This window comes from Aythya ferina (assembly GCF_964211825.1).
Source record: "Aythya ferina genome assembly, chromosome: 5".
NCBI classification, from domain to species: domain Eukaryota; kingdom Metazoa; phylum Chordata; class Aves; order Anseriformes; family Anatidae; genus Aythya; species Aythya ferina.
Genome location: NC_140301.1, coordinates 49925829 through 49938985, shown reverse-complemented (window position 1 = coordinate 49938985; position 13157 = coordinate 49925829). Strand labels below are relative to the sequence as shown.

Here is a 13157-nt window from a genome sequence, read left to right as displayed (position 1 = left end):
GTTCCCCTTTAAGATAAAAGACCTTTAACAAGCATCTTAATGTGGAAGCAGTGGCTAAAACATACCTAGGGGATATTTCAGTTGTCCCAACACCCAAAAAGTGCTTGTGTTGCAAGATTATAGATTAAATATAAATTAAATCTTGTGCTTCATCAAGAAATAATGGTTCAGAAAGATATGATTAACTGGAAGTGGTAAAACAAGCACTGAGATTAATTATATTTCCAGAGTTTACATCTATGCTTGATAACAAAGTGCTCCAAGGTCTATTTGCTGGTTCTGAGCTCAGCTGTCTCATCACAGCCCATTTTGATGTTGCTTAACTCTGACCCTGCAAGACAGCAGGGCTGCCTATTGGAAATAACTCCTGGCTTTGGTTAACCCTGAAAATGTGCATAAAACTTGTCTGGAAGGATTGGCATGCACAATACCTGTATCAGGAACAGTACTAAAAATGCAAGAATGAGTAATTGCAGGCTTAAGGTCTGTGCTCTTGTGCTGTCTGGTATAAAAGTACAAATGGAGACAGCATAATCAACAGGAGTGGGAAACTCCCTCTGTCATTCAGCCCTATAAGCTCTAGCACAGTTTTTCTGAATGCTGCTTAGTCATGCTGGAAGGCCTTCACCAGCTACTTCCCAAAATACAAGAGAATTAAAGGTCCTTCCCCCTCTGTGGACCAAACTAAGCAGTTCAGGAAACACTTCAAAACCAAAGCAGGCTGCAAACTGTGGGACTCCCATGCATTTGCTAAGGATGTGTTTTGACAGTTTCTTCTGACTGGTGCTTTGTGTCTGCTGTCACAATAAGTAAATGGATATTTTCAAAAGGCTTCTCTTCATCAAGGATTTGTCCTGGTCCTCAGATAACACAGCAATAATCTGATGATGCAAACAACTGAAATACCTCACATCTGAGCATGCAAAAACTTTCATGAAGTGGAAAGTTTGTAAATTGAATTCTGTTCTATGAACTTAGATATAGTGTAAAATATGCATATATGCATAGCCACTGTCTGCCCCCTTCCCCCCAAATAAATAAATAAATAAATAAATAAAATCTTAAAATAAAAAGATTTTTTTATTAACCAGAAGGTCTGTATTTCAATCTTTCTGAAAAAAGTGTTTAGAGACCTGACGGTTTTTGACTCTTGTGCAAGCCCTTTTCTGGTTGCTGCCCTGACTCTTCAAACTGGATTAAGCTGTCAGGAAAAGGCCATTGGAGAGTTTCCCTTGGCAGATGGATCACTGTTGAGAAAGGCTCAACATCCAAGGACAATTGCATTCAGCTCTCCTTCCAGCAGGCATGCAGAGCTGAAGGGGATGAGGTGCACAGGTCCCCATTCCTCAAATCTCACAGTGATGTTAAATAAAGCAGACCATGACTGCAGTAATACAAAAGCCAAGCTAGCACTGAATCAGAGATATATGTTCCGATCCCCCATGGTCACTTTACTCTCATAGTGTTGGGCTAAAAGGGAAACTCGTAGATTTTGATTGCTAATTGTTTTTAGAAGTGGTTTCACTGACTGCTGAGAAAGACAAATGTTGATATAATCTGATCAAGTAATAACCAGAGTTCTCAAAAGGCCAAATGAATGAGCTGATTCTGGTGTGGCAGACACACAAAATCGATGTACTTCAAGAAGCCTTGAATTTGTTTTTATATCTTCTTGACATATGACTGCAAGTAATGTTCCTTTGTTGCTCTTGAGACTGTTATTCCTGGCTCTCATCAGTCCAGTGCCACAAGGAGAACAAGAAAACTACACACCTCAGGAGAAGCATCAACATAAGGGACGTCCTTTGGGGTCCCGCCAACAGGACCCTACTGTTGTTTCCAGCAACGTGAACTTTGCCTTCAGATTTTGCAGGTAAGTGGCCACCCAGGCATCTAGCAAGAGTATTTTCTTCTCCTCAGTCAACATCCCCACTATCTTTGCCCTGATGATCCTGGGCTTCAGGTCTGCCTGTTGTGCTCAAGTTCTTGCCTTTACCATCATCAACACTTGAGAAGGTCTAACACCTTCTTTTACTATCATTTATTCCAGCTGCTGCATGTTTTTAAAAATTATGAGCATTACATGTCATCTCTAAGTTCTTCTATACTTAATTAAATTTTTGGGCCAACAGTCATAACTACATGAGTTTGATGTATCTTTTGGAAAAAAAATAAATAAATTTGAAACTCATATTTTGGTTCTGTAGAGTTTATCCACAATTACTTCCTTTTTCTCCCTTTTTATTTTAGTGATTTTTTTTTTAATATATTCAGAGTAGTTTTGAAAAGCCTTTGTAATGTCAAGTGGATCTACAGTGCCTGTATCTTCATGTGGGAACTGTGGAAAATATTTCAGTAAAACTTGAGATGAGTTCTCAGTGAGGGATACTCATCTTGAACATTAAAAACTATTGGATTGACACCAATGCAATTCACATCAGGCCTTATAGATGCATGCTCTTGGAAATGCAGTTTAAGTGCTGGAAGATTAGGCACAGACAAAGCAGAAAACTTACAATATTGTTTTCTGCAAACTGATGAAAGTGATCATCTGAAGTTTTTAGAATCACACCCTGGTAATACAAGAACTTTATTTCCTTTTGAGATAAAACACAAAAGAAAATAATAGTATTATTTGGTTCTGTTTGTATGACTTATATCTAGCAAGCTATGAGTTCATATGAAATTTTAGTTCTCAGATTCCTATTGCATTAGCTAAAGAGGCTGGAAACAAAGTGGTCTAGTTTCTATTCTCAGTTCTGTCACAAACTTTCTCCTTAGCCTTCAGGTGTTTTTTTTCCTTCTATCAGTCATGCTGTTTTGGAATTGAAGCCAGCAGTACTGTCCCTATCCAACGAAAAAAGTCTGAATATTTGTAAGATACACGGAGATTAGAGTTGGGATGCCATTCAGAGAGAAGTAGATAAAATTACTGGGAGGAATTTATTTTTATTTCAGTTAGAGCTGTTTTGCAACGATGCTAGTCTCCTGATATTAATAGCTATTTATGTCAAGAGGTTTATTTAAATAAACTTTTGCAGACAGACCTTCAGTTCTACATCTTTATAAGGCAACAAGATGACATTTCCCTTGTTCTATCATTACCATCTTGCTGATGTTTTTCTTCCAAAAATCCTTTGCCCTGGAAAACCTAGAAATATAACTTGCAAAGCTGGTATATCATAATTTGAAGATTAGACACAGACTGGAGTATCTTACTGATATGGGATAAAACTGCTCCTGTAAGGAGGAACCAAAACACCAGAGTCACTCGCTCCTCACTTGACAGTAGGAAAAGAAATAATTAAATTATTCCCTTAATTACTTCCACATTATCAGGCCAATTGGAAAAGCACTTCTTTCAGTCATTTGTAAGAATTCCCTGGCTCCTGGAGCAAGAGTTCTTCCATCTCAGCCACTGCTTTCCTCAGATAACCCAGGGATTCTGTACACTGCTCTGCAAATTTACACTGCATGGTTCTCCTTTCTGCAAAAGTCTGCACAGACTTTCCTGCTTAGCCTCATATTTCACAGTGACATCTGTTCTGGGTACAGGATTTTCAGTTCAGACGTTTGCGCCAATGCATAGAAAAATGAAAACAAATACACACACACACACAAACAAACAAACAAACAAAAAACAGCTTTATGGTCTTTGGGATACCACAGACTCTGCAATCTGGCAAGTAAGCTGGTGATACTCATGTGATGCGATTCACCTTCATTCCCCATTGCATTCAACAGGAGAGACTTGTGTTTTCCAAAAGCATCTATTTTTTTTCTGCACCTAGTACCTAGGGGAGCTTTACACAGGACTAGGTGTGGCTGGTGCATTCACTAAACATGCTGATCTGAAAACATGGAGAAACTGATTGCTTCAAAGTTTGCAGACAAAAATAGTCACCTATGGGCATGATGAGACTGATGTTCTCAACCTTGCCTAGGATGAGACTTGGGCCAGAGTCAGAGAAGGTCTGGGAGAAGGTCAGGGACAGAAGCAAATTCCCACTCTCTTTCCTGACACGAGTGCTACTGCATGTCCTAGGAGAAAACAGAGGAATTGCTGCAGAAGCTCTGCTCTTCTCAGCAGTTCCTCCCTGAAAACAGTAGCATCCTTCAGATGGTTAGCCAAGTATTAGGGATGGGCTGAAAGATTCATACTATCTATGTTAACAAGCCTAGACATGAGAAAAATAACTTGTCTTTGCTAGAGTTAAGCAACAGCATACATGTACTTGATCCTGCTGAACCTCGATTGCTTTAAGTGACACTGTGATAAACTTTCTGGGTACTTGTATACCTAGTGAAAAAAACTCTAAATTTGAAATTCTGACCAACTCTTGCTTGTAAGAGATAGCAATGACATAACAGTAACTATGCTGGGTAGATCCTTATGTGTAAGATGAATTGTAGATTTACTTAGCGAAATTATGTACATTGAATGGAAATAACTAGTCATTGCTTATTAGGATGAGTGCCATTCATCTCATCCTTAATTAAACTTCTAAATATTTAAGCAGTGCCTATTTACCTCAGCTCACTCTGAGAAGGATACCAATGGAAGTAACATGTAATATTTATACACTTCTTGCCTACTCTATACATATGTATCAAGGGGGTAAGATATCTCTTTCCCTCAGCTAATATTTTGCCTTGATAAAGTCTCCCCTTTTGTTCTACCATATTTTGGCTGCTTTTCAAGCCATGCTGATACTTTGCTTTTCATCTAGTGTTTCTGTAGTTTCCAAAATACCCATTAAAGGCCTCTCCAAAATCTGCTTAATACTCCTCCTGACTATCATTTATGTAATAACTTAGTGAGCTCTTCAAAGAACACAAGTTAGTGTATATCTTCAACACGAACTGCAAGGCAGCATGGAGAAACTGAGCTGTTCCTGACAAAACTTGCTGCTGCTTCAGGAACTGAGTTAGATGGCATCCTGGCATAGGATGTCCCATGCAAAGAGTTTGGTAGGACACACCACCCATTTTACTTCCAGACTTTATTCAGGCCCTTTCTTAGATTACCAGTTCTTCTAGTATTCTGTTTTCTAAAGCTCATTTACCGCTGCTCTGCCACACTGCCTTGCAAAGCTCTTTTGTCCACAGTTTAGTTCAAACATAAGAATAGCAAGGCCATTGCTCTTGCTCTATTCTCAGAGCCCTAGATGCTGGCATTATTTTGTGTATATGACAGGAAAATAGACTTACAATGTTTGATGTCCAAAAAAAAAATAAATAGCTTACTCAGTCTTTACCTTGCAAATAAATCTTATTTGCTCTGTTTAATATTTACCAGTGGGCATTGACTTAATATTAGCCAGCAAAACGAAGAATAGGGAAGGAGCACCGTGAAAGAGAGATCCAGCAGACTCTTTAAACTGCACTGTAAGTACCATATTACTCTTTCTAAGAAGACTTTGAATCCTTGTTGTTTTTAATTTCTGCCATTTATTACACAATATTAATTACTGAATGATTTAATGACCGAAGTACTGCAAAGGACAGATGCAAACTATTCAGAAGGGATGGGCTAGGATGGAGAGTCAAGGGGTTGGGGAGCCTTGTAAGTTAGAGAGTTTTTTGATTGTCTAGAGCTGGACAATGGTGATGACAGGGTTGAGTGTTTATGGGTAAAAACTGGGAGAAGGCCAGTGAGGTAGATGTCATGGTGGGAGTCTGTTATAGATTGCCTACCCAGGCTGAAGAGGCAGATAAAATATTCTATAAGCATCTGGGAGAAGTCTCACAATCGCTAGCCCTTGTTCTTGTTGGGGATTTCAACTTACCAGATGTCCTCTGGAAATACAACATAGCAGAGAGGAAACAGTCTAGGAAGTTTCTGGACTGTGTGGAAGATAAATTCCTGAAACAGCTGGTGAGACATCAAGAGATGGTGCCCCGCCAGACCTTTTGCAGAGGCTGGAGGCTGTCTTGGGCACAGCAGTCATGAATTAATAGTTTTTGAACCTTGGAAAATTAAGACTGGACTTCTGGAGGGCAGACTTTGGCCTGTATAGGAGACAGGTTGATGGAGTCCCTTGGGAGGAAGTCCTGAAGGGCAAAAGAGTCCAGAAAGGCTGGACACTCTTCAAGAAGGAATTTTTAAAGGCTCATGAGCAGTCTGTCCCCACGTACAAAGAGATGAGCTGGTGCAGAAGAACTGCATGGCTGAACAGAGAGCTGTGGCTGGAGCTCAGAAAGAAAAAGAGGATTTATGACCTTTGGAAAAAGGAGCAGGCCACTCAGGAGGACTATAAAATGTTGTGAGGCTGTGCAGGGAGGAAATTAGAAGGGCAAAAGCCTCAATCTATCTACTGGTGTTAAAGACTGCAAAATGTTTTGTTTTGTTTTGTTTTGTTTTAATACATAAACAAGAGAATGAGGATTAAGGAGAATCTCCATCCTTTATTGGATGTGGGTAGAAACACAGTGACAAGAGATGTGGAAAAGGCTGAGGTAGTTGACCAATTGTTCTGTGGGTACTCAGTCCTCTCAGCTGGTAGATAGGGACAGGGTGCAGAAAGAAGCCTTCATAATCCATGAGGAAATGGTTAGCAACCTGCTAAACTACTTAGATGTACACAAGTCTATGGGGCCAGATGGGATCCACCCAAGGGTACTGAGAGAGTTGGCTCACCAAGCCACTTTCCATCATTTATCAATGGTCCTGGCATCAGGGTAGGTCCCAGTTAACTGGTAGCTAGCAAATGCAATACCTGTCTACAAGAGGAGATGGAAGGAGGACCTGGAAAACTACAGACATGTCACCCTGACATCAGTGCTGGGGAAGCTCATGAGCTCATGGAGAAGATTATCTTGAGTGCCATCATGCAGCATCTATAGGCCAACCAGGCATTCAGGCCCAGTCAGCACAGGCTTACGAAAGGCAGGTCCTGCCAGATGAACCTGATCTCCTTCTCTGACAAGGTGGTGTGTTCAGTGGATGAGGGAAAGGCTGTGGATGTGGTCTACCTAGATTTCAGTAAGGCTTTTGACACTGTTTCCCACATCGTTCTCCTGAAGAGGCTGGCTGGTCATGGCTTGGATGAGTGTACACTTTGTTGGTTTAAAAACTGCCTGGGCGGCCAGGCCCAAAGAGTCACAGTGAATAGAGTTAAATCCAGCTGGAGGCCAGTCGCAACTGGTGTCCCCCTGGGCTCAGTATTTGGGACCAGTTTTCTTCAATATTTTTATCAATTATCTGGACAAAGGGATCAAGTGCACCGTCAGTAAGTTCCCAGATGACACCAAGCTGAGCAGCAGTGTTGATCTGCTCAAGGGTAGGAGGCTCTGCAGAGGGATCTGGATAGGCTTGAACAATGGACTGAGACAGACTGTATGAGGTTCAGCAAGGCCAAGGGCCGGGTCCTGCACTTGGGGCACAACAAACCCATGCAATGCTACAGGCTGGGGGAAGAGTGGCCGGAAAGCTGCCTGGTGGAAAAGGGTCTGGGTGTATTTGTTGATAGCAAGCTGATTATGAGCCAGCAGTGTGCTCAGGTGGCCAAGAAGGCCAACAGCATCCTGCTTGTATCAGAAATATCATGGCCAGCAGGAGTAGGGAGGTGATCATCCCCCTGTACTCAGCGCTGGTGAGGCCGCACCTCAAATACTGTGTTCGGTTTTGGGCCCCTGGCTATAAGAAGGACAGCAAGGTGCTGGAGCATGTCCAAAGAAGGACAACAAAGCTGGTGAAGGGTCTAAAGAATAAATCTTATGAGGAGCAGCTAAGAAAAGGAGGCTCAGGGGAGACCTTATCACTCCCTACAATTAACTTAAAGGAAACTCTAGAGAGGTGAGGGTTGATCTCTTCTCCCAAGCACCAGGTGATAAGACGAGCAAATGGCCTTAAGTTGCACCAGGGGAGGTTAAGGTTGGATATTAGGAAAAAATTCTTCACTGAAATGGTTGTGAGCTATTGGAACAGGCTGCCCAGGGAAGTAATTGAGTCACCATCCCTGGCAGTCTTCAAAAGATGTGAAAATGTAGAGCTTGACATGATTTAATCGTGGACTTGGCAGTGCTAGGTTAAATGTTGGGCGAGGTGATCTTGTAAAGGTCTTTCCCAACCTAGATGATTCTGTGTGATTCTGTAATTGGAAATTTGGCTTCTTGGAGCATGTTGTATTTGTCAGGAGCAGGATTCAGTCGTTGATACAGCTCATAGGTACAGTGGCAGGATGATTGGGAGATACAGTCCCAAATGCATATTAATCTTCAGTTGATTCCAAGGTGAAACACCAAACTCCTCCCAGAGAAGTAAATTCGGGTGCAGCTGAAGTCATAATGAGATCACAGGCACTTCAGAAACTTTTCAGCAAAAAGCAGTTCTGCTAAATTGCTTATTGAATGCATGGGGGCAACAGGTGAACTCAGCCATGAACTTAGAAATAACCTTAGAAATGCAATGAGGCCATGCCAAAGGCAAGGACTGTTTCAAATGTGATACCTCACAAAAACCTACACAATATCAATTCTTCTCTGGTGGTGTCACATTAGTATCTTTCTTTGCTTGTTGATTAGAAGCTGACAGAACAGATTAGAAAACGACTAGCCAGGAGGCCAAGTGGAAAACTACTTCTATTCAGAGCAGTAATCCTAAACACTGATATCTGAAAATCAGTATCTTGAATAATATAACTGCTTTAATGCAGGAAATGTAACATTCTCTACATCTAAAAGGTTTTTGTTGTTGTTGTTGTTTGTTTGTATGTTTTATTCTTAACAGAACCATTCAGAATGAAAATGAAGTCTGCACTGTATTTATCTTTGGTGCTTGTTGGGCTTCAAGTCCAGGCTCTTCATATACCCAACCGCAGTGGTGAACAGGAGGACCAAGACACACCTCATTCCACTGCTGAAGGTGAAAACTTGGCTCACCTCAAGATAGCCCCCAGCAATGCTGATTTTGCATTTAGATTTTACAAGCAGGTCACAGAGGAGGAAGATAACAAGAACGTTTTCTTCTCTCCTTTGAGCCTCTCCACTGCCTTTGCAATGCTCTCCCTGGGCGCCAGAGCACACACGCTCAGTCAACTGCACAAATGCCTCGCTTTCAACCTGACAGAGCTGGAGGAGCAGGAGATCCATCATAGCTTTCAGAGACTCCTTCAGCTGCTGAATGATCCTCACCGAGAAGTCCAGCTGAGTATGGGCAATGCCCTGTTCATAAATAATGAACTGAAACTGCGCCAAAAGTTTTTGGAAGATGTCACAACTTTTTATGATTCTGAAGCTATTTCTAGTGACTTCCAGAATTCTGAAAGGGCGGTAAATGAAATCAATAACTATATAAAAACAAAAACCCATGGCAAATTTGTTGATTTCCTGCAGAATCTTAGTCCAGATGCTTTGATGATTCTGATTAACTATGTTTACTTTAAAGGTGAGTGACAAATGTTGGTAACAGTTGTACACAATTCTGTCCAGACCTAAGAAACAAGTTTATATATATATATATTTCACATTGTGAATTTAAGCTATCATCTAATTTTAAATGACATAAGGAAATATTTGAAAGACAGGTATGAAGAATCATCTTCTATAAGTTAAAAAATATATATATAAATAAATAAATAAAAATAAAAAATAAAAAAGAAGAAAAGACAGAAATAGTAATTAATCCCATATCATTTTTAATCAGGCTCTGAGCTGAAAATATTCAGAAGGCATGAGCTTATGATCATTTTTTGATCATTTTTTGAAAGACACAGCTCTTTGTGCAGGACATGGTCAAAGTGAAACATGGATGGCACAAAACAAAGCAATAACCCTGGAGCCCATATAATGGGATTCACAGAGATTCACAGGATTCTTGATCAACTTAGCAGATGAAGGCTCAGGTCTTTTCCTCAACTTGTATTTTCATTGTGTCATTTTCATTTAAACAATAGAAATGATACAAAGATTCTTTCCATGACCAGGGGAAAAAAATAAAAATAAAAAAAAAAAAAAATCCTTAAATTGAGATAGGCTTGTTGTTGAATTTACTGTTCAAATCTAATATTTTGAGCATCAACTAATGTGTCATGCACTTATTCATCCCTTTTTCAGTTTATTCAATTCTATACTCTTTCTTTTATCAAAAGGCTACTGGGAACAACCTTTCAAGAGTTTCCACACCAGAGATGATGACTTCTTTGTGGATGCCAAGAATTCTGTTAAGGTCAAAATGATGCGTCAAAGCAAAGTCCATAATATCCATCGGGATGAGAAGTTGTCTTGCTGGGTAGTAGAAATCCCATATAAAGGAGATGTTGCTGCCTTGTTTGTTCTGCCTGATGAAGGGACAATGAAGCAGGTGGAAGATGCTCTGCTAAAAGACACAGTGTCTAATTGGAGCCAATCACTTGAAGAAAGGTTATCCTTTGACTGCTCTTTTGTTTAAGCTTTGAACAGACCGTAGATACTCATCCAGGCAAGGCAAAGCATAGGATGCCACAAGGAGCAGCTAAACATAACTCTGAGGAGAAAGCATTGCACAGATCCCTTACCTCAAAGGAGATATCAGATTTCATACATTAGACGAACCCTCTCCTCAGTTCCTCCAGACACAGCAATGCAAGCACTGCCACCTGTGGGGATCCTGCACTTGGGAACATTGCCCCAAACAGCCCAGCTGGACAAGGGAGGATCCAATCTGAAAGGAAATTTCTCTTTCTGGAAAGCGTCTAGATGACGCGTTTCAGCAGTCACTTTCAGAAATGAGTACTGTGTCCCTGCACCACTGATTAGACTGTGGCTGGTGGGAGAGGTACCTCATTTTCTATTTCTCTAATGGGGGATTTATCACTGTCTTAACCAGACCTAGGCTCCACAGGTAGTAGGAATAGATGTGTACCTCTTATATCAGCCCTTGTGTTGAAAGATCTTGCAATTATAATCTCACTTTTTTTTTTCTTTCTTTTTTTTTTTTTTTTTAAAGACCAATTGAACTTTACCTTCCAAAATTCTCCATCTCTGGCTCCTATGATGTCAAGAACATGTTTATAAAAATGGGTGTGACAGATGTATTCAGTAATAATGCTGACCTCTCTGGAGTGGCAGAAGGTGACCGCCTTATGGTTTCCAAGGTAAGTATGCAAGCAGGGATGGTGATCAAGAGATTTGCCTGCCCTGCTTGCATGCTGGTTTTATCTTCACAAATAGACTGATCCTACTTCTGGATTGCAGCCACGGCTCACTTATGGTGATAAAAGAAGTTTAGAGATTAGATGGTTATTGTTCTTAGAGTTAGCATTAAATTGTTTCCTGCATAACAATCCTGCAAATTAACTTTAAAGACCCTGAAGAAGTGAATGGAGTTGGAAAGGATAATGTGAGTAATTTCACAAAAATCTGGTGTAAAGTAATTAATACAAAAGTCATTATATAAATTTTAGAATGGTCTTCTTATTCTATGAATATGCCTTTCATTACTGCATTAGCTGATCACCTCAGAATTGGCATGTCACTATTGTCAGCTCTTAGCAGAAAGAGGTTTTCTGCATACACATAGATTGATGCAAAATGAAAACATTCCTCCTCGGTGTTAGATATTAAGGACAAAATCCTACTCAAAAAAACAACTGAATAATAAATGCTATCCATGCTGCTTAGTCTCTGCAAGCAGCCAAGCTTGACTCTGACAGAGTGGTAAATAAAATTCTCCCTTAACTCACAGGACAAGAGAATCTTCCTCACATCAGTTCTACATTCATTCATTCTGTGCTTTCTTTTGAAAATTCCTTCTTATAGTGTTAAAGCAAGCAAGTTTGTCACCAGCTGCTTCTCACTACTCTGTGCCTAAATTTTAATCTTTATTTCTTTTACAGGCAATTCACAAGGCTGAGGTGGATGTTAATGAGAATGGTACGGAGGCAGCTGCAGTGACCATGATAGAATTGGTACGGTTGTCTGAACCTTTCCCTCTTCCTCATGTCATCAAATTCAACAGACCCTTCCTGATGATGATTGTTGACAAAACCACCTACAGCATCCTCTTCATGGGGAAAATTGTGAACCCAACTCTCAAGGAAGGCTAGGCCAGAGCACTTGTACTCCATAGAGCAGAGAAGAGAACTTGTGCACATCCCACTGACTTCTTTGCAAGAAGAGACTGGAATCGATCCTTAATTAAAAAATAAACCAATATTACATGACGTTATTCCTCTCTTTCAATAGACAGCTGGGGACAAGTGGGAGTAGGCCCTGTATACAAAATGTCCCAGGGCAAAAACGCAGCCGTGAGATCTTCAACAGACAAATATTTCCCTACCTTGCTCACTGGTTCCACAGACCCTTTCATGAAGTTAAACCCTCCTTCTCCTGGCTGGTAATCTCCCTATGTCTCTCATGTCCAGTATGTCCAGTTCTCAGCTCAGAAACTCCACAAATCTATCACCATCATCTGAGGAACCTTCCTTTCCCTCTCTTCTGTTGAACAGTGAATTACAGAAGTCTTCTTTGTCTCTGAAACCTTTAAAGTACTCAGTGTCTAAGAATGGAAACAGAAACACAAACCCATGAAATGTTTCCTTGACCAGAGGATGGATGCTCCTAGGTTCAGAACAACCCTTTTTTCCCTCCAGGCCAGCCATTGCTTCCTACAAGAAGAAATTTCTTGATCCCATTTCCATTCCTCATTAGTTTCTTTGGAAGGGGCCCAACTTTTCTGGCTGGGCAAGAATCTATCTTCTGTGCCACTGAAAGCTGAATGTCACTGCATGAATGGTCATCTTTAAAGGTCTTGTGCACATACAGTAACACCTGGGCTCCTTAGCAGAACTGGATTTACTGGGCTCTCCAAGCACAAAGCTGTTTGTATTCCACTTCTGCCTGTGTTGGTGTTGTGGTTCCGCTTGAGTGGGCAGCCAAGGTCCACCACAGCCGCTCTATCACTCCCCCTCCTCAAAGAGGGACGGTGAGAAAATACGATGAAAAGAGCTCAAAGGTTGAGATAAGGACAAGAAGATCATGCAGTAATTATTGTAACGGGCAAAACAGACTCGGCATAGGGAGACAGTAAGATTTATTGCTTATTACTAACAAGCGAGAGAAGTGAGAAACAAAGGAAAGAAACCAAAAGCACCTTCCCCTCCCCATCCACCCTCTTCCACCTCCTCCCCCCGAGTGGCGCAGGGGAACGGGGGAATGGGGGTTATGGTCAGTCTACA

General features: G+C 40.9%; 1 protein-coding gene across 1 annotated transcript in view; it reads left to right on the top strand.

Moving 5' to 3' along the window:
- The window catches only part of LOC311437293 (uncharacterized protein), a 44170-nt gene extending 32027 nt beyond the window's left edge, over positions 1 to 12143 (top strand). Inside the window, exons 6-9 of the mRNA XM_084520331.1 lie at positions 8732 to 9388; positions 10092 to 10362; positions 10928 to 11075; positions 11817 to 12143. Of these exons, the coding sequence (XP_084376457.1) occupies positions 8732 to 9388; positions 10092 to 10362; positions 10928 to 11075; positions 11817 to 12026 (1286 nt within the window). The 3' untranslated portion in view covers positions 12027 to 12143. The remainder of the gene's footprint in view (positions 1 to 8731; positions 9389 to 10091; positions 10363 to 10927; positions 11076 to 11816) is intronic.
- Positions 12144 to 13157: the final 1014 nt, after the last annotated feature.